Genomic DNA, 21,068 nt, shown 5'->3' on the forward strand with positions numbered 1-21,068 from the left:
TTGCTCAGCCTATAGTTTAAAACTCTTGACTACAGTCCAGGCTGCCTGTGTATGGCTTCATGAGCCATGGCATTAAGGGGTAGGATAACAACAGGCATTTCAACATCCTCAATAGTTATTTTCTGGTTTGGGAAGAAAGTCCTTTCCTGCAACTTTTGAAACAGACCAGAGTTCCTGAAGATGTGAGTGTCATGTACCTTTCCGGCCATCCCACATTGATGTTGATGAAACATCCTTTGTGATCCACCAGTGCTTGCAGCACCATTGAAAAGTACCCCTTTCAGTTTATGTACTCACTGGCTTGGTGCTCCAGTGCCAAGATAGGGATATGGGTTCCATCTATCGTCCCACCACAGTTAGGGAATCACATTGCAGCAAAGCCATCCATTATGGCCTGCACATTTCCCAGAGTCACTACCCTTGATATCAGCGGCTCTTTGATTGTGTTGACTGCTTGGATCACTGCAACCCCCACAATAGATTTTCCCACTCCAAATTGATGCCAACTGACTGGTAGCTGTCTGGCGTTGCAAGCTTCCACAGGGCTATCACCACTGGCTTCTCAACTGTGAGGGTTGCTCTCATCTTGGTATCCCAGCGCTTCAGGGCAGAGGAAACCAAGTCAGCAAGTTCCATGGAAGTGCCCTTACGCATGCCAAAGTTTCGCAGCCACTGGGAATGTCCCAGACCTGCAACCATTAACCTGCCCAATTAACACCATGATGGGCACATTGCTGGGGCCCGTACTTTGTGAAAAGTCTATATCCATGTCTATGTCCTCATCACTCTTGTCACCGCGCTGCCTTCACCTCCTTGCCTGGTTTTGCTTTTGCAGGTTCTGGTTCTGCATATCCTGCTGGATAATGTGCGTGGTGTTTACAGTGCTCATAATTGCTGTGGTGATCTGGGCTGGCTCCATGTTCCCAGTGCTATGGCATCTGCACTGAAAAAAGGCGTGAAACGATTGTCTGCTCTTGCTCTGACGGAGAGAGGGGTGACTGACGATGTGGCTTATAGGGCTCGCTTACAGAGATTTAAAATCAACAAAGGGGGTGGCTTTGCATCAAGGAGAAACACAAACAACTGTCACACAGAATGGCCCCCCCTCAAGGATTGAACTCAAAACTCTCGGTTTAGCAGGCTGTTGATTTCATGGAGTGGAGGAAGGAAGAGGGAGCAAATGAATACAAAACAGATCTAATCTATTTCTTGTTTTGATCCACTCTGTCTATCTTATACATCGTAGGTTGGCAGCAGATGGTGCAGTACGACTGCTAGCCATCATCAGCTCCTGAGTGCTGGGTAGAAGATGGTGCAGTACGATTGCTAGCCATTGTCATCTCCTGACTTCCTATTAGAAGATGGTGCAGTACAACTGCCGGGAGGACTGAGTCTCCATGAGACGAAACTTGAAAAGAGAATGACCTGGCTGAGTCACTCCCATGTCTGCCCAGGTGCCCTTGACTGACCTCACTGAGATCGGCTAAAAGAGCACCCAGGAGTACGATGATGATGGTTACCAATCATAAGGCACCATCTGCTGCCAAAAGGCAATGAGCTGCTGTTGTGTAGCAATGCAGTACCACGTCTGCCAGCACCCAGGAGACATATTGTGATGGTGAGCTGGGCGGACTCCATGCTTGCCGTGATATGGCGTCTGCACCAGTAACCCAGGAAAAGAGCCATGAAATGATTGTTTGCCATTGCTTTCATGGAGGGAGGGAGAGGGGGCCTGACGACATGTACCCAGAACCACCCACGACACTGTTTTTGCCCCATTGGGCATTGGGATCTCAACCCAGAATTCCAATGAGCGGTGAAGACTGCGGAAACTGTGGGATAGCTACCCACAGTACACTACTCCGTAAGTCGATACTAGCCTTGGTACTGTGGATGCAGGCCGCTGACTTAATGCATTTAGAGCATTTTATGTGGGGACACACACAATCGACTGTATAAAAATGATTTCTAAAAAACCAACTTCTATAAATTTGACCTAATTTCACAGTGTAAACCAGGGGTAGGCAACCTATGGCACGTGTGTCAAAAGCGGCACACGAGCTGATTTTCAGTGGCACTCACACTGTCTGGGTCCTGACCACCGTTCCAGGGGGATCTGCATTTTAATTTAATTTTAAATGAAGCTTCTTAAACATTTTAAAAACCTTATTTACTTTACATACAACAATAGTTTATTTATATATTATAGACTTATAAAAAGAGACCTTCTAAAAATGTTAAAATGTATTACTGGTATACTAAACCTTAAATTAGAGTGACTAAATGAAGACTTGGCACAGCACTTCTGAAAGGTTGCCGACCTCTGATGTAGACATACCCTTAGGTTGGTTTCAACATGTCAGAGGCATTTTATTCTCAAGCAATTGCAAAATGGGGAGAGTACACAAGGCAGGTTGCCCAAAAGATAACCAACTAAGGCAAGCATTTATACCTTTTGTTCCATACAGTAATGATCAACATCTACATTTTGTTTATACATATTCCTTCGTGATATCTTACTTGCCTCAGCAGTACTTGCTATAGTCTGGGTTCCATTCTTATCTAACACAAGGTCAAACCAGTCTCTCTTACAGTCTGTTCCTATTCGCTTTCTCGCTTTCTATCCACCTGGGCCCTGCTTTCAAGTCTCGCGTTATTAGAGTCAGTGTCAGCCCGACTTTGTTAGCTTGACTCTTGCTCGATTGCTAGTTACAAACTAAGATCTTTATGTTCAATTCCCTTTATTTCTTTCTCCACTTCCACACTCCATAGCACAACTATCAGTCTTAAACCTCCATTTTCATTAAATCTTGTATTTCAGACCTACATCAAATGCTTCAATCTTATGGGTTTTGATTGGATGCAATGACAATGCATGGTTAGTATGGACATGAAAAGTGTTGTTATTATTATTAGATCTTTTACAACAACAATACCATAATCCTAAAATAAACAACAACAATAAAAGCAGTAACATTCCCATGATAATAATATGATGGAGTTGTTACACAATTTTAGTCACAAAGCACAGTACATCATATTTAGTACATAAAGTAGACACCCTATAAGCTATATGAAAGGCATATTTTTCAACTTGATATATACTTTGAAGCATATGAATTTGCCATTGTAATTCAGAAATTCTCTGAACCTCTAGTAGCAGTGAATGCTAATTTTGGAACCGGTCAGGTACTAAGGCAGTCCAATTAAAGGGTATCTAAAACCTAAGGGCTGATTGTAAAATTCTATCCGCAGGCCAATAAATAATATAATTTGCCTGCAGCAGTGGTGAAATTTAAAATGTATACCTTGTAAAGTGGTGGCCTTAACATGCACACAGCTGCCATTAGTTTGGAAAAGCAGGTGTCCTGTCAGGGTAGTTCCTTGTCCTATACCGTCCCAACAGACATTGTCATAAACAGTGACAACTTCCCTTGGCTTCAGTTTACTTACACACTGAAGCTGGGGTGGTGGTGGGTTCTAACGGCCAGAGGGTCCATTAACTCCCTATCCTATCCAAATGTTGGGTGTTATCCCAGGAGCACTGACCATAAATCGATTAGGCATACCAGATGATTTAATTTCCCAAATATCATGGTGAATTATCCAATCCCATTTGCATCCTCCCCATGGACCTGGCAGGATTTGGTATGTGACAGCCCACACCCCTCCAACCGGCTCGTAAGCTTGGAAGGAGCACTGTGAACTGCACTTCCATCCAGAAAATGTCCCAAGTATGTCTCCATGGCCACAAATCAGATGGCATTCCTGAAGCACTGTAAGGGCAGTGGGCCAAGCCTGATGCCAAAGATGCTCAAGATCGCTTTGAATGGCCATGAGTTGGTCATTCAGAAAATCCCTTTTTCTAAACAGATCCCGCTGCAATTCCTTTCCTGCCTCCATGATATTCAATACCATCTTTGTCAACAGCTTCTGGGTCATTGAGCTAAGGGCAAAAATAACATGTAATTCACTAGCCCCAGCCTGTGGCTTTTTCCAGTGGCCCTAATTTCTCATCAAATTGTTGGCTTTGTAAATGTTCCAAATTGCTGCTGCATATTGGCACCATCCCACAGGGATCACTAAAGTGTAAAGGCCTTGGCCATAGGGTTTCATTAAGGTATATGGTATTGTCTGTATTAGAATGTGTCACAAGGGTGGTGGCAAACGTGGAGGATATGGTAAGGGTAATGTTTGTGGCAGCAAGATGTCTTTGGTATTTGCCATCTGAACGGCAGTTAGAGAGGCCAGTACATTCTGATGGTACTTGTCCATAAGCACAGTTCCCAGTCGCTGGAAGAAACCCAAACCACCACTTAATACCACAGTCCCAAGTGCAGTTCCCACAAGTCCCTCCTTACCAGGTTACAAAACTCTGTCTCTTCCACCAGGGTCAATTTTTAATGTCTTTTGTAGTCAAGAATCCCTGGACTTTGGCAATTTCAGTTGAAAAAACATAACTTATTCTTTTTTCCTGGAACAGTTGTGGTTCAGCATCATACAGGGGAGAGATTACCAGCATGTCACTCTGTAATAACTGGGTTGCTCCGTTCCTCCATCAGTTGGTGAATGTATGGTGGTTCTGTTAGTGGACAAGGTAGAGCTTACCAGAACTTCACCTTGTCCTTTTTTTCCTGCTGTCCAGAAGGAGGAAAAGAAGTATCAAAAGGAGGGCAGACTGATCAGCAGTCAGAGGGTCATCTCAAGCATGGGTCCAGGCAGTTAGTCCTTGGCACTTCACAATGGTGTTGGTAGTTTGCAGAACTTGGTAAGGGCCTTTACAGGTCAGGGCGGTCTTTTGCTGATGGACTTTTATGTAGACCCAGTCTCCTGGTTCCAGCGAGTGGCAGGGTTGATCAGGATTCTTGGGTAATGCTTCTTTCACTTGCGTATAAAAAGACCTGAAAATAATTAAACATTGTGTCATCCTTAAATGGAAGTCTATTTGGGCAAAGGCCAGTGGGGCACAGCAGGTAGTCGCAGCGGGCACCCTGTCAGGATCTCATGTGGGCTAAGTCCAGTCTTTCGGTTGGGGTAGCCCTCATATTCATCAATGGTAATGGGAGGGCATCTGGCCAATTTAAGTTTGTTTCTGCTCTTGGCCAGTTTATTTTTCAAAATCCCATTTTGACGTTCCACTGTCCCCAGCAGACTGTGGATGGTGGGGGCAGTGGAGATTGTGTTGGATCTGCACATAACTCTTTTACAATGTCCAGTAAAAATGCATTCCATAATCACTGTTGATTCTCACAAACTTAGGAATGAAATCTTTAAGCAAAATTTTTTACATCAGTCTTGGCATCTGCCCTTCTGCATGGGAAGGCCTCAATCCAGTTTATAAATACATCAACTAAAACTAACACATACTCATAATTCCTTTTAGACATTTGAATAAAATCAATCTGAATATTTACAAAAGGTCCCCAGGAAGGGGAATGTGCTGCCTGCCTAACCGTAACAGCTTTACCAACATTATGTTGCTGGAAGATTACATGCTGTTGGCAGTATTGCTGGGCCACAGTAGAAAAATCAGGTGCAAACCAGTCTTGTCTAACTACAGCAATCATCCCCCTTTTGCTCATATGTGCCATTCTGTGGTACACACAAGCCAAATAGGGCAAGAGCATCCGGGAAGTTCCAAGGGCGATCAAGATGTAACGTGCACCCAGCAACACTCCAAGAACAATTTTTCCGCTGCTCATTTGGTATCAGCTTTTCCTATTTTTCTGAAAGACAAAGAGAACATGTTTCTACCCCTTTGGGGTTGGCAGATTATTGCTTAAAATATTCCTCTTTTTACAAATACCCTTGCTGATTGCAGGCAAAACTGAGGAATTACTCCACATATTTTCCTGTATTTGTTGTATAGGCAGATCAGGTTACAATGGCTTCTATCTTTATCATTTAGGGATTTGCATTAACAGACATTCTCGGCTTGCTTTTGCATTCAAAGTTATCAGCCACTTAGAGACTCAAAAGGACACAATTAACTTTTAACTCCTGCTTTCAAACACACGGTGATTTGAAAAGGAAAACACAACCCATTTTGGCTCCCCTTTGACTCAGGGTATGGCTACACTTGCTGCCGCGGCAGCGCTTTGAAGTGCGAGTGTGGTCGCAGCGCTAGCGCTGGGAGAGAGCTCTCCCAGCGCTGCACGCACTCCGCATCCTGATGAGGTTTAGCTTGCAGTGCTGGGAGCCGTGCTCCCAGCGCTGCGGCACTGTTTACACTGAGGCTTTACCGCGCTGTATCTTGCAGCGCTCAAGGGGGTGTTTTTTCACACCCCTGAGCGTGAAAGTTGCAGCGCTGTAAAGTGCCAGTTAGTATGGGGCATGGTCTTTCTTTCACTACAGCTTTTATCTGCTATTTGTTGCCAAAACCAGATTTAAAATCTATTCCCATTCTCCTGGCTTTGACTGCCCTGATGCAGCCACAACTTTGGTCTTATTTAAAACCATTTTAAATCTTGTAAAGCATTAAGTTACCTTAAGAGTTAAATGCTAAATACCAAAATTAAACAACACTTATTTCCTGTGTCTGGCAAAAGTATTCTCGGTTTTGCAACTTTAAAACAATACCAATTCATCTCAAACTTATAAGACACAGATTGTACACACCGGGAGTGTTCTTTAGCAAATTCAGCTAACTTATTCATAGTCAAATGATTCCACTTAAATAACCTCTTGCCTGGATTATTTACAGAAATTCTTTCAGAAATAGGGCCTATTTTTCCTTTAGAATGACTGCAAAAAACCAAGAATTTATTTTCATAACACCTTATTTTAACATTTGTACAAAGTTTCACAGCTTAATTCCCTCCAGTAACTACAGAGTTAACTTCTCACTTTTCTTTCCTTAAATCACTTGCTTATCTTCCAAAACGACACCCCAATATACTCAGATTTTAACATTCAAATATTAATTTAGGGATCTGAATTTCCCATGTTTGCATTTACTGCGTCCTTTACTTCTGCCACTATGCTTTCAAAGTTTTCAACCCATTTCCCAATTTTTCTTTCTGCTCCCTGCCTGCTTGTCTGGGCCCGATCTATTTCCCTTATTCCTTTCCATGGGCACAGGCTTTGTTTCACTAACAATTTAGCAAGGAGGCTAAATGATTGGAAGTTAGCTAATGTAACACCAATATTTAAAAAGGGCTCTAGACGTGATCCCGGCAATTACAGACCAATAAGTCTAACGTCGGTACCGGGCAAATTAGTCGAAACGATAGTTAAAGTTGTCAGACACACAGAAAAACATAAACTGTTGAGCAATAGTCAACATGGTTTCTGTAAAGGGAAATCGTGTCTTACTAATCTATTAGAGTTCTTTGAAGGGGTCAACAAACATGTGGACAAGGGAGATCCAGTGGACATAGTGTACTTAGATTTCCAGAAAGCCTTTGACAAGGTCCCTCACCAAAGGCTCTTACGTAAATTAAGCTGTCATGGGATAAAAGAGAAGGTCCTTTCATGGACTGAGAACTAGTTAAAAGACAGGGAACAAAGGGCAGGAATTAATGGTAAATTCTCAGAATGGAGAGGGGTAACTAGTGGGGTTTCCCAAGGGTCAGTCCTCGGACCAGTCCTATTCAACTTATTTATAAATGATCTGGAGAAAGAGGTAAACAGTGAGGCGGCAAAGTTTGCAGATGATACTAAACTGCTCAAGATAGTTAAGACCAAAGCAGACTGTGACGAATTTCAAAAAGATCTCACAAAACTAAGTGATTGGGCAACAAAATGGCAAATGAAATTTAATGTGGATAAATATAAAGTAATGCACATTGGAGAAAAATAACCCCAACTATACATACAATATGATGGGGGCTAATTTAGCTACAACAAGTCAGGAAAAATATCTTGGAGTCATCGTGGATAGTTCTCTGAAGATGTCCATGCAGTGTGCAGAGGCGGTCAAAAAGCAAACAGAATGATAGGAATCATTAAAAAGGGGATAGAGAATAAGAAGGAGAATATATTATTGACCTTATATAAATCAATGGTACACCCACATCTCTAATACTGTGTACAGATGTGGTCTCCTCATCTCAAAAAAGAGATATTGGCACTAGAAAAGATTCAGAAAAGGGCAACTAAAATGATTAGGGTTTTGGAATGGGTCCCATGTGAGGAAAGATTAAAGAGGCTAGGACTCTTCATCTTGGAAAAGAGGAGACTAAGGGGGGATATGATAGAGGTGTATAAAATCATGAATGATGTGGAGAAAGTGGATAAGGAAAAGTTATTTACTTATTCCCATAACACAAGAACTAGGGGCCACCAAATGAAATTAATAGGCAGCAGGTTTAAAACAAATACAAGGAAGTTGTTCTTCATGCAGCGCACAATCAACTTGTGGAACTCCTTACCTGAGGAGATTGTGAAGGCTAGGACTATAACAGAGTTTAAAAGAGAACTGGATAAATTCATGGAGGTCAAGTCCATTAATGGCTATTAGCCGGGATAAGTAAGGAATGGTGTCCCTAGCCTCTGTTTGTCAGAGGATGGAGATGGATGGCAGGAGAGAGATCATTTGATCATTGACTGTTAGGTCCGCTCCCTCTGGGGCACCTGGCATTGGCCACTGTCAGTAGACAGGATACTGGGCTAGATGGACTTTTGGTCTGACCCGTTATGGCCGTTCTTATGTTCTTATGTAAGAAGGGTGGGCTTCTCAACTAATCTCCACCCCTCCCGATCCCTTTCCTTAACAATATCACTCACAAGGGTCACCTGAATCATCCCCCATGAGGCTTGCCACCTGGACAGAACGCACAGACAATTGGCATTTTAATTGTTTATCATTTTCTCTAGATGTCAGGTACACAACTTTTCCCTTTTTTTTCCAGCTCCTCTTATTGCTAAGACCATGAATAGACACACTTTCAACCTTCTTTTTTCATACTCACAAACATGCCGCCTGAGCTGGCCAGGTCCAGGGGTAGGAAAGAGAAAGAGAGAGAGAGAGAGAGAGGTGGGCAGGAGGTTATCCTGTGCACAGGTTGTCCAGAGGTACGCTGCAAAAATCTCCAACTTGCTTCTGCTCTTGGGTTTTTCCCGCCCTGGGGTCTCTTGGGGCATCCCTTTCAGAGACATTTGCTCAATATGCCAGTCCAGGCCAGCTGCCTGTGGCTTCTTCAGTGCCCGCAAACCACACCGGCTCCAGGGTCGCAAAGGCGGACTGTTGGGTCTCACTGGGCGGCCAACCTTTGCAAATGTAATCTCAGTCCTGTAACTTGTGTTGCCTTTGTTTGCCTCTGTCTGTATTTTCACAACCAGTTGAGGCCAAAAGCAGTTTTTTTCTTTGTACTTAGCATGGTCTATGTTGATTCTTGACCTTGAAGGCAGAGCAGCTTTTTCTTTATCCCTAGGCCAAGCTAAATTTTTCAAATTAACCCGTTCCTTTCCTTCTTTACTTTCATCCTTAACTAATTGGGGATATAAAGGAGCCAAGGGGGTTGATGAAGTGGCTTGGGCCGAGAGGCATCCGGATCCTTTACATTTTGTTTTTAAATCCTGCACTTGAGTCTTTAATTTTTCCTGGGAGTCTTTCAGATTCCTCACTCAGGACTCATGGAGTCTCTTTGTAGCTTCCTCTCACCAATAGACAAAGTGCTCCCACTGTATACCAGAGGCCTTTGGTGATGTAAGGGTTCCTTTGAGGTATGTGAGTTTAGCTAAATCAAAGGTACCTTCTATTGGGAATTGTTTAGATGGATTATCACACACGTAACAGTTCCAATTTTCTAAATGCCTGCAGGGTCTAGGACCATAATGCATGCACATGTAATATAAAAGGGTGCCCTTTGGTGGTGAGGGGGAATTCTTAAAGTGTCCCCCACCCATTTTCCAATCACACACGCAGAGGAGGGCGTCCTGTCTGCTAGCAACTGAGAAGCTAAAGAAAGGTCTCACACTCTGCGGGGAGGACACCTTGTCCACTAAGTCAATATCTCATAAGTTAGAAAGGATTTCCCACACACTCTGGGAAATGCCCTGTCTGCTCAGCAACTCATGAGCTAAAGAAAATTCTCACTCTCAAACCTCCCCGGGAAAGTGTCCACTAGGGTCAGTGGCTCATAAGTAAGGTGCAAATTCCTATCCGCTGGGTCACAAGGTTCGGCTGACTCCCCTTGCTTTCAGAACTCCAACATGGGGTAGCCCTGCTGCGGCTGGAGTCAGCTTAAGCCTTCAACCTGGTCAGCGGCTCATACCCTTTTTTATTTTTTTAATTTTTCATTCACACACACATTCACTCCCCATATCTTGATGCATCTCATTTAACAATAATCGTAATTCATTATGTCTGGACTCAATACAACATTTCCCTTATTCTTGAGGCGGTAACAACCTCTCAGCACCGGTGCATTAACCGTATTAACCTTTATGAGGACCTCAGAACCACAATCACTAACCTAGTTAAGGGTGGCAATAAACTATTCCTCAGAACCGCAATGACTAACCTTACTGGAGGGTGGCAACAAATTCCTCTAAACTGCTCTGCATCTGATCTTGTTGCAAAACAATTAATTTGGATGGTGTAAGCCCAAAGGGACAGACAGTCCCATGGCAGTCCTCCTCTGATACCCCAATAGAGATTTCAAAAGGTCTCTTACCTCTATTGTGGCGCCATGGAGGTTGAAGGGGAAAGGTCTGGAGTAATTAATCGCTATCCCAGCCGAGTGTTTGCCATCCGAGTTACGGCATCAAATTGTGGAAGAATAACACAGTCTTCGCTCTTAGGTTGGTTGCAACATGTCAGAGGCAATTTATTCTCAATCAATTGCAAAAAGGGGAGAGTGCACAATGGCAGGTCTCCCAAAAGATAAACAATTAAGGCAAGCATTTATACCTTTTGTTCCATACAGTAATGATCAACATCTACATTTTGTTTATACATATTCCTTCCTGATATCTTACTTGCCTCAGCAGTTCTTTCTATAGTCTGTGTTCCATTCTTATCTAACATAAGGTCAAAACAACCTCTCTTACAGTCTGTGCCTATTTACTTTCTCTCTTTCTATCTGCCTAAGCCCTGCTTTCAAGTCTCGCGTTATTAGAGTCAGTGTCAGCCTGACTTTGTTAGCTTGACTCTTGCTTGATTTCTAGAGACAAACTATGATCTCTATGTTCAATTCCCTTTATCTCCTTCTCCACTTCCACAGTTTTTACCATATTTTAATATATTGTTTCATTAAGATCCTGCAATATATCCTGACCAGACAAGTTATATACCATGAAAAGTTCACTCCAGTATGAATGAGATTGCAGTTAACAGTCAGTATATTAAGAGAAGCTGTCAAAAAAACAGTGCAATCCTCCTTTGGAGTACAATCTACTTGTCATGGGCAACATCATAAGTGGCAAGGTTTTTGTGAATGAACTGTTTGTGTAAATGCTATGTCTGCTCTCCATTTTAATCCCATTAAACATCAGGTTCAGTGCTTTTTAAAACAAAGAACTGAGCAGCATAGCCATTAAAGGAAGAAAACATGATCTTTGTTCTCCCCAATGACTAAAAGTTTTGCTAAAACGTGGGGGTGGACGCAGAAATTGTTTCCATATCTCAGCATGAGCAGTGGGTTTAATAAAAAAAATCAGATTCCATACACTGGCATCGCTCTCTCCCTCAACCGTCCTTCACTTTTGTTGCTTAATCTTTGAAGTATTGAAAGGTTTGGGTAACCTTTCTTTCATTTCTATTATTTTTACACATACTACATCTAGAGGGCATTTTGCAATTATGTATTTCTCTGAACAGCAAGATTCCACTAGTACCACATGTCAAAGTTCTTTTTTTAGTCTTAGTGCCTCCTCTTATATAATGAGTTGATTTTTATGATGCACTTGCATGACCCATACTTGCTTGGGTTAGAAAGCAAAGCATTTTATTCCCCTAGTTTCTTCAAGGAGCCCATCTGCAAATTTCTTTTCTACAGGCAGAGTCTTAATGGTCCACTAGCGCAACATAAGAAAACTGAAGGTTGCTTCCTATTTCAGTGATACTTGATGATGTGCTTCTGTTGGTTTTGTGAAATTATTACCCTCCACCCCACACACTTAGCTTCTATCACATTAAAACCAGTACGTCACTGTTCCATTTTTTAAAAAACGCTGCAGCATTTTGACATTTTCTGAGAAAAATAGACTTTTTGGGTTAAGTGAAAAATCAATTGTCAACTCATATTTAAATCCGATTGTATTAATTCCCACCCTGTTTGTTATAGTTAAGTGTTCATCACCTTATTTAACCCAAGCCGCTTTCATCCACCACTGATCCATTTACTTGGTTTCTTTTTCCCCCCATCATGCAGACAGAGCAGCTGGTTACTCTTTGGATTCTCTTTATTGTCACAGTTGCTGGAAACTCCATCGTGCTGCTCTCTATGTGGAAGAGGAAGAGGAAATCCCGAATGACCTTTTTTGTAACACAGTTAGCCATCACAGGTATTGTCTGGGAAGGGGGATATGGACTGGGATGAGGGGTAAAGTTAAGACCAGCAGTTTTCATTACTTTGATATGGGCAAATACAAGATGAAATGTAAATAATTCAGTTTCCATGTATAATAAAGACTTCTCTTGAGGGCAAATTCAGCCCTGGAGTAAGAAGGTACAACTCCATTGAATTCAATGCAATAGCTATTTGAAGTAGGCTTGAATTTGGTCCTTGATCTAAAAAGACACTCCACTAGTTGTGATGAACACAGGTGCCAATTTGACAGCTTAATGGAGGCTTATCTGGGAGTCTGAATTTGTGCCACTTCCCTGTTCCCAGGTGTCATCACAGACCTGTTTATATTATACTGAATTAGAATGAGTCTCCAGTGCTCTTCTGCTAAAACCTTTTAAAAGACTAGTATCCCTAAATGCATGCATACTTTGCTGCAAGAAAACAGCTTCCTATCTGCAAAATCAGATGTTCTGGTTTGTCACAAAAATGCATATATAGAAGTGCTAATGGGAGGAGGGAGGCACTGTTATCTAGACTGGGAGAAAAGAGGTCTCATCCACAGCTCAGTGGAAAAAGACTCCTAGTGACTGCAATGGGTTTTGCATCAGGCCCTAAATGTATAAAGTTGATAGGAAATCAGTGTTTGGTAAAGTAGTAAGCGTGCCAGATAAGAATGAAATCAAACCATGACAATGAAAAGTGCAGATATGGTCCACACCTGTGTTTAAAGAGCATTCATCCACGGTCTGTGGAATGACTGGATTGCAGATATTTTAAAAAAACCTCCAGTGAGAATAGAACCAGAACCCATAACAAAGTCCTCCCAATAATCCCTTCTACAAAATGATGCAAGTTGAAGTTTGCACTACATTTATCATCATATGCAGCATATATTTCAGGAACAATAAAACATTTCTGATAAAGAACAACCCCATATGTTCCCCTGCCCAATGACTTTGCAGCTATCCTTAGAAGCAGCAAAGAATCCTGTGGCACCTTATAGACTAACAGACATTTTGGAGCATGTGCTTTCGTGGGTGACGAAGTGGGTATTCACCCACGAAAGCTCATGCTCCAAAACGTCTGTTAGTCTATAAGGTGCCACAGGATTCTTTGCTGCTTTTACAGATCCAGACTAACACGGCTACCCCTCTGATACTTGATAGCTATCCTTAGGGTTCTGAGATGCAGTTTTTGTTTAAATTGGAAAAGTAACTGCATAGCTTCCTCAGCCTCTTACCCGCTCACTTTACAAGTAAATGAATTCCTGCTAAATGGGGAAGTAAAGCGGACTAGATTCTCTCCTGTACTAGAGCACTTCACAGAAGTGAGTGAAGAATCAAAGAGCTCATTACTGCTCCCTGATTCTGAGGGCCGGCCCATCCTGCAGGTGACCTAGAGCAGCCCAACAGCAGCTCTAAATTGCACCAGTGGCATAACATTCTTAATGAACCGTATGCCAGTGAAGGACAGAGGTAGCACAGCTCTGCTCCACCATGCCATGACTCCAGAACACATCCCATCTGCCAGGAACTCTTCAGGTTTGGAAATGGGAACACTTGTACCAGCAGGGAGTTCCCGTCTCTCGCTTAGATTAGATATCTAGATTAGATATCTGAGTGGTGCAAAGGGGCCAGCCTATAACTCTGTAGACAATCTGGGCCAAGGATTTTTACAAGCTAAGGAAGCATATATTTGTGGTAGTTCCTTTGTACAATACTGAGAGATTATTGCTGCTGTTAATTTCATATAAATCATACATAATGAAAGGTTTTGCTTATCACTCTTTTCAAGGGTGCGTCAGCAGCATTTTTCATTAGAAAGCCTCTCCTTTCAGGTAGATAAGAGCATGGGCGACACCTGAATCCTGCATTTGGGGAGGCTCGGAGCAACTGCTGGAAGCTCCCTAAAAGTGGGAAGCCAGGCCCCCTGCTGTGCCCTGAGGCCCACACCTTCTCAGCCTCCTCCCCTGAGGTCCCACCCCACTACCCACCAGGACGGAGGGATGCGAGCTGCAGGTGGTTGGGAGCCTTGGGGGAAGGGCAGGAGTGGGGAGGGGGAGTGAGGGCAGGGTCTTGGGCAGGAAGAGGAGCAGCACAGGCAGAGCAGTGGGCCGACACGCCTCTAGTTTGGGGGCCTCTTTTACCTGACACCCATGGATATGAGGGTACTGTACTTATAGTAGTGCTGAGATCAGTGCTTCATTTGTAATGAAAGAGGTGCTGGGGCTATGAACTGCCAAGCCCTAGCACAAATTAAGCACTGGCTGAGATGCCCCAATCAAGGCTTGAGACCTGTCATGCTCGGCATTGTACAAATGAGCAGGAGAGAGTTCTTGCTCCACAGAGCTCAGCGTCTAGGGTTAAGACACACCAGGTGGGAAAAAAAGACAAAGAAGTGGCAGAATGGGAGGAGGGAGGATGGGGCAAAAGTCAGTGAAGCATGTTTTGCAAAATCAATTGATAGTCTCTGTTTATTACCTGACTACTCATTATGGGATAGCAGTGTCTTGTAGGCATCTCAGCAAAGGAACATCTGCAGGAGAGATTTAAAGGAGGAGAAGGTGATGGCCCTCACCTGTAAGGGCCAGCACAGGAAGACTGGCATTGTTGTCAAAGCAAAGGCAGGCATCAGCACTGTAATACAACATAAAGCCCCTCAGGAACACTAGATGAAGGGTGTTATCCTAAAGAGAAACTTCCTGTTTGATGCAGTAGAAAAGGAGGAGCTAGTGAAAGGATGCAAATAGATGAGTGACCTGACTGGAGCAAATGAGCCAGGATGATAGTCCCAATGGCAGCATCTTGATTGGACTTAAGGAGGGGAAAACTGGAGGAACCAGGGCCTGAGAGGTGGAGATTACAGTAGTTGCGGTACAAGACAAAGGCACAAAAGAGTTTTGACAGTGTGGAGAGACAAAAAGGTGTATCTTTGGAATGGTGCGGATGAAAGTTAGGGCATGTCTACACTACAAAATGGAATTGACCTAACTTACTTTGGCATATAGATGCCATAGTAATTATGTTGCTTGTGCCTGTCTACCCTTTGCTCCTTGTATTGGCGATGTGTAGCCTCACAGGAGTGCTTCCACCTATTGAACTGTCAGTTTGGGGCATTGTGGGATGGCTTCTGAAAGCCAGCAGCAGTCGATGTAACGCGGTGTCTACGCTGACACTGTGTTGACCTAACTACATCAATAAACTCGATGCCTCTTGTGGCGGTGGAAGTAAGTTGGTGTAGTGGGTGAGTTTCATCAGTGGGGGTGAAATTTTAGTGTAGACAGTGAAGTCAAATGTAAGATGCCTGGCATTGACCTAACTCTGTAGAGTAAACCAGGGGTCAGAAGGGGCACAGGGAAAAGGAACAAAGTTTCTCATCAGCTTACTTTTAGAAAAGGGATGTGCTCCATAGATAGAGAATAGGATTGTCACTTGAGACAGGACCAGGTAAGGGACAGAGGTGATTGGTGAAAGTGTTCATAGCTGTCAGGAGAGAATTGGGTAGCCAGACAATAATATTAGCTGTGAACACATTAGAAGGGGACAAGGGTTAGAAGCTAAGCAGCTGAAGTTAACTTCTTCTTTCAGAGGGAAAGGATGTCTTATTCTTCGCTGCAAAGAGAGTAGAGTAAAGATTAAAATTCAAGAGGTTTAGTTTAGACTCAAACCCTCTTGCAGTCAGGACGGTGTGGTGCACACAATCTCTCATCCTTCAGAGGTTTGCCCATTCCTAAATTTAACCCTCAAGCTAGCTTTTCAAACTCAAACCCTACAAGTGCTCACATACAGTCAACCACTTGCTCCCCCTTACATTGCAGCAGTGTTCTTTGAAAACACACCTGGAACTCAGGTCTGCAATTTAAAGCAAACTGCCATAAGCTAGGAACAGTCTAGTACTTTAGACTAGAGTTGACTTTCATTTTATGATGCAGGAACCAGACCTTTACGTTTAATTTATTCACACCCAAACCCTGGATGAGTCCCTGTGATTATTTTGGAGTGAAGAAATGGTATTAATGTAGGCATTTAGCTTTGATGCTGTTGGGTTTTTTTTTAAGAAGATATCAGGGTACACAAAAAGTCAGCTGTGGTCAGCATTCGCTTAAACCAAGCTGTGAATTGTATTCAGTGTATTATGAAAAACAATGACTTATCACAACATCATTTTGAGACATGCCAGTAGGTGGTACACATTCAGATCCTGTAAGATAGAACCTGAATTACTAATCTTCTAGCAAAAGATTACTACTTTGTTCCATTTCTGAATTCTTAAAATATTTATTGTTTGTGCCCCTGTGAGGTGGAAAATGGATTTTGCTTTACTATCGCAGTTATTTCCAAGCTTATTTTTTTATCCTCAGCTGTGGCTGGGTGCAGGGTTAGGAGAATGTGGCCTTTAATTATTTGAGAAAAAAATAAAATGAATACAGGGAATAGAAAAAAACAACATGTCATCCTTCGTATCTGGCTAGTTAATGAGCGATGTTGCACCTGACAGTGAGCTGCTATACCAGACACAAGAGTGGGAATAAACTAATTAGAGCACTTCCTCCACCCACCCCCCAAAATAAAATGGTTCATGTTGTGCTTGGGGACTTGCAGATTCACAGAAATGAGACTCAAACTGGACCTCTCCGAGGCCCCACTTAACAAGGTACTTAAAGATGGTCCAAAGTTCATACATGTCCAAGGTCCTGTTGACTTAAAATGGACCTACTCAGATGGGTGTTCCTTCAGCAAAACTTTAAACATGTGCTTAAATCCATCCCTACTGAGCAAAGCATATGCTTAACTTTAAGCCCCTGTGATGTTAGATTAGAGTTAAGGATATACTTAAATGCTGTGCTGAACTGAGGTATTAATCCTTAGGCTTCAGCTGATTGAACAAAGAGGAGCTGTACTAAACTCATACATAATTTACTCTATTGTATCCTTCTCTTTATATTTGTTATCAAACATAGGACATGATTCTGCTCTCATAAATCAGGTAATTCAATACCTCCATTGAAATCAACAAATTTACACCAGGGTAAAACTAAGGTGAGGAGTGAATTAGGGCTATAGTGTAATTACATTATAAAAATATTTTACAGTTTTCCTTTCTCTAGAAGCTGACTAGCAATATATTGTGCAGCTAGCTTTAAGATTAAGACTTGTAACCTAAGAGAAAATCCAGAGTTCACATGGCAAAGCAGTTTTTAAATACTACCATTTATTTGTAACTGGACTGTAGATGTTAAATTTTGGGCAGTACAATGAGAATGTAGTTTGAATGGGGTGCTATTGATTTGTATCAGAGCAGATGATGAGAAGCAATTTATAAAGCAGTCTTTGCACAAACTGATACTGAATATTTTTTCTTTAAAAGCGCTTGCCCAATTTACAATAGCACAGTTCCAGCAATGCAACTTTAAAGTGTTAATGAATTACAGTGTTTCTGGAGAATAATTATTCTATGAATTTAGATTAGTTTACCCAACCCTACCAAATGAGAGCTCTTGGGAGATTTTTTCTTATTCCACTGCTCTGACAGTTGACAAGTGTGTTTCTTTGAGTCAGTAGCAGAGCTGGACAAATGATGCTATTTGTCACATAAATTATTCATCTAATTTTCCATCATTTGACCAACTCTATAACATAGCTGACAAATAGCAAGTTATTTTTCTATCATTCAACCAGCTCTAGATACTAGTGATAACAGAAGCTATTAAGGTTCACGTAAGTGTCCAAAAGTTTAGCAGTTTATATCAAATCTTAGCTATATTATTCAAAACTTACTCCTGGAAAGCTGAACTGGAAATCTCACTTTATTGTGATTCTTTTTTTTGCTTTGTGTAGAGCCAGAAGTACTATCAGAAGAGCTTTAAGAGCTTCTGTTTTCATAGGTCTCAGTTCAGAAAGTCACTTTAGCACATGCCTAACTTTGGGCATAGAGTATGTCTACATTGCATTTACAGGTGTGATTGCAGCCTCGTAGACTTACCGGAGCTAGCTTTAATCTAGCTAGCTGTGGAACCAGTGCAGGCTGTACAAGCCCACCCTGAAGCCCAGGTGTCTAGCCTCCACTGAAGCACATGCTGCTGCAGCTTCACCGCTCCAGTACTTGAGCTAGCCTGAGTATGTCTATACATGCTGCAGTTACTCCCTGTGATTGCAGTGTAAATAACCACAGTGTCATTGACTTCAATGGTGCTACTAGTATGCTTCCAGAAAACCAGAGCCATGACCAAGTACAGAAATACAATACAGAATCAGGAACAGCAATTTACCACTTCTCCTGAACTGCACCATACAAGTTTCATTTTGTTGGTGACAAGAGCTGTAAAAACATTTTGTTACAAAAGATAGTGTAACTCAATGGCCATGTCGTAGCAATGAAATAATTCTGCATTAAAATAAGAGTTAACATTCAGGTCTCAGGTATGACTCTCCCTTTACCAAATGTAATATTATTGGGATCATTCTTCTAATCAAAGATTTAGTTCAAATCTTTGTCATGAATCACTTTGAATTTCAAATTAAGTACTGAATCCTATGAGATAGCTTCCTAATTAGTAGGGACGATATTTTGGAAATTACCTCCATCTCTATCTCAGATGAAGAACAACAAGGCAGCTGGTCTACATGGGATCCCCTCTGAAATCTTTAAAGACGGTGGACCAGAGCTAATTTGGCAGCTTTACCTGCTTATCCTTAAAATCTGGATAAAGGAGGAGATACTCTCTGAAATGAGAGATGTCCCGATTGTCACCCTCTTCAAGAAATGGGATAAAGCAGATTGTGGAAATTATCAGAGTATCTCCCTCTTAGCTATTGCAGGCAAAGTTCTGGTGCTGATCCTTGCAACTCGCCTTCTGACCCATTCCTTGTGAGCTCTGGCGAGTCACTTATGGTAGGTACATCAACATACCAAGCAGCAGCCTGGTGCAGCAAGTCTCAGAGGCTGGGTCTGCAGGCTAACACTACGGTGCTAAAAATAGATGTGTAGACATTCAGACCTGAACTCAAAACTTAGGGCGGAGGGTGGGTTCAGAGCCAGAGCTCCAGCCCAAACCCACACAGACAACACTGTCACTCTAAGATCAGGAAAGGCATAGCTATGATAATCCTTTGCATATTGATAGTGCCTTACATCCAAGGATCCAAGATGCTTTACAAATATTCATGAATGGCCTGACACCATAGAAAAAGTATTATCCCTATTTTATGGTTTAGGATACTGAGGAACAGGCAAGCGACTTGACTAAGATTACATAGGAAGTCTGGCAGAGAGCCAGGCACTGAATCTGGACTGCCACTCACATTTCTTAACCGCACAAGCATCTACTTCCTCCCTAATCCCTAAAGCTACATGTCATATAATAGCAGAAGACTCTGACAATCTTCATGCTGCCTGACTTTTCTTCTTCATACAAAGTTTTTTTAAAGCGGCTGTTTCAGTTCATGATCCATATGAATGCATCTGCATCTGCCCATATATAGAATCATAGGACTACAGGGGACCTTGAGCAGTCATCTAGTCCAGTCCCCTGCACTCATGGCAGGACTAAGCAGTGGAGGTTTACAGCTCTCACTTATTCTTTCCTAAAAACTAAGTACAAAAGGTATTTTTCTGGCTGATTCCCCCTGTCACGCTGCCTGAAGTGGTTCACAACCACACGTGCCTACCTCAGGGCAGACTGTCAAAAACAGGACAGAACCCAATCTGGAGGTATGTTCTATAATTAGATTTCACTAAGCCAGTAACAGACGTGAACTCCTGGATCACTATAACTGTCATACTATGAAGTCACAGACAATGCGCTTTGACTTTGCAGTGTATCTTGCCACCCAGACAAACTGGACTTAGTGATGAATGCATGGGCAGCAGGTATCATGGCTGGGGGAGGCTGTGCCTCCCCAAACAGCCGGCCTGGGTCCACCCACGCTCTGCCCCCAGGCCTCTCCTGCAGTTCCTGGCGCTCTGCCCAGGCTGGGGCTGGTGCAGTGCTGCACGCCCAGTGCTCAGATGACATCGTCTGGCCACCCAGCACTGCGGGACTGGGGGTGCTGCAGGGTGTTCTTGGCTCCTGTGGGGAAAGTTAGGGGGAGGGAGTTAGCTTCCCCCAATGGCTGGGTCACTGGCCACCCGGGGATGAATGGCCACTTACACCAAACATGACACAATGTTTAGGTTGCTTCCATTCCCAAGAGACCAGTCATGTACCCCAGATCTTACACCAGAGACAACACCTGTAGACCTTCCTGTTATACACTATCTAGAGGTGTTTTAACTAGGAAAAAGAAATAAGAATTATTTACAGGTTAAAGCAAGCAAACAAACACATAGGGTGACCAGATGTTTTTAAAGGAACAGTCCTGTTTTTAAGCCCTCCTGCAGGTGTCCTAACTTTTTCTTAAAAACAGGCAAATTGTCCCATATTTTCTGTCTCCTCCACATCAGTACTTGCAGGTACTGCTGCTGGCCAGATTCCTGCTTGCCGGATGCCTTCCCATCAGCATTGAGTGGGGGAGCAGGTCCAGTGACTGACAGTAGGGGTGGGTGCGCAAGGCTGGTGGTGGGATGAAGATACAGAATGCAGCGCCAGCTACTTCCCCTGCTGGTCCATCAGGA

At 42.8% G+C, this 21,068-nt stretch overlaps 1 protein-coding gene across 2 annotated transcripts in view; it reads left to right on the forward strand.

Annotated features, from left to right (window-relative positions):
• Positions 1–21,068, forward strand: part of NPSR1 (neuropeptide S receptor 1) — a 104,648-nt gene that overhangs the window by 9,628 nt on the left and 73,952 nt on the right. Inside the window, exon 2 of one of the 2 annotated variants that reach the window (XM_030549353.1) lies at positions 12,318–12,450. In XM_030549353.1, coding sequence (XP_030405213.1) covers positions 12,318–12,450 — 133 coding nt within the window. The remainder of the gene's footprint in view (positions 1–12,317; positions 12,451–21,068) is intronic. The other variant, XM_030549354.1, reaches the window with a different exon arrangement.

Source organism: Gopherus evgoodei, chromosome 2 (genome assembly GCF_007399415.2).
Source record: "Gopherus evgoodei ecotype Sinaloan lineage chromosome 2, rGopEvg1_v1.p, whole genome shotgun sequence".
NCBI lineage: Eukaryota > Metazoa > Chordata > Testudines > Testudinidae > Gopherus > Gopherus evgoodei.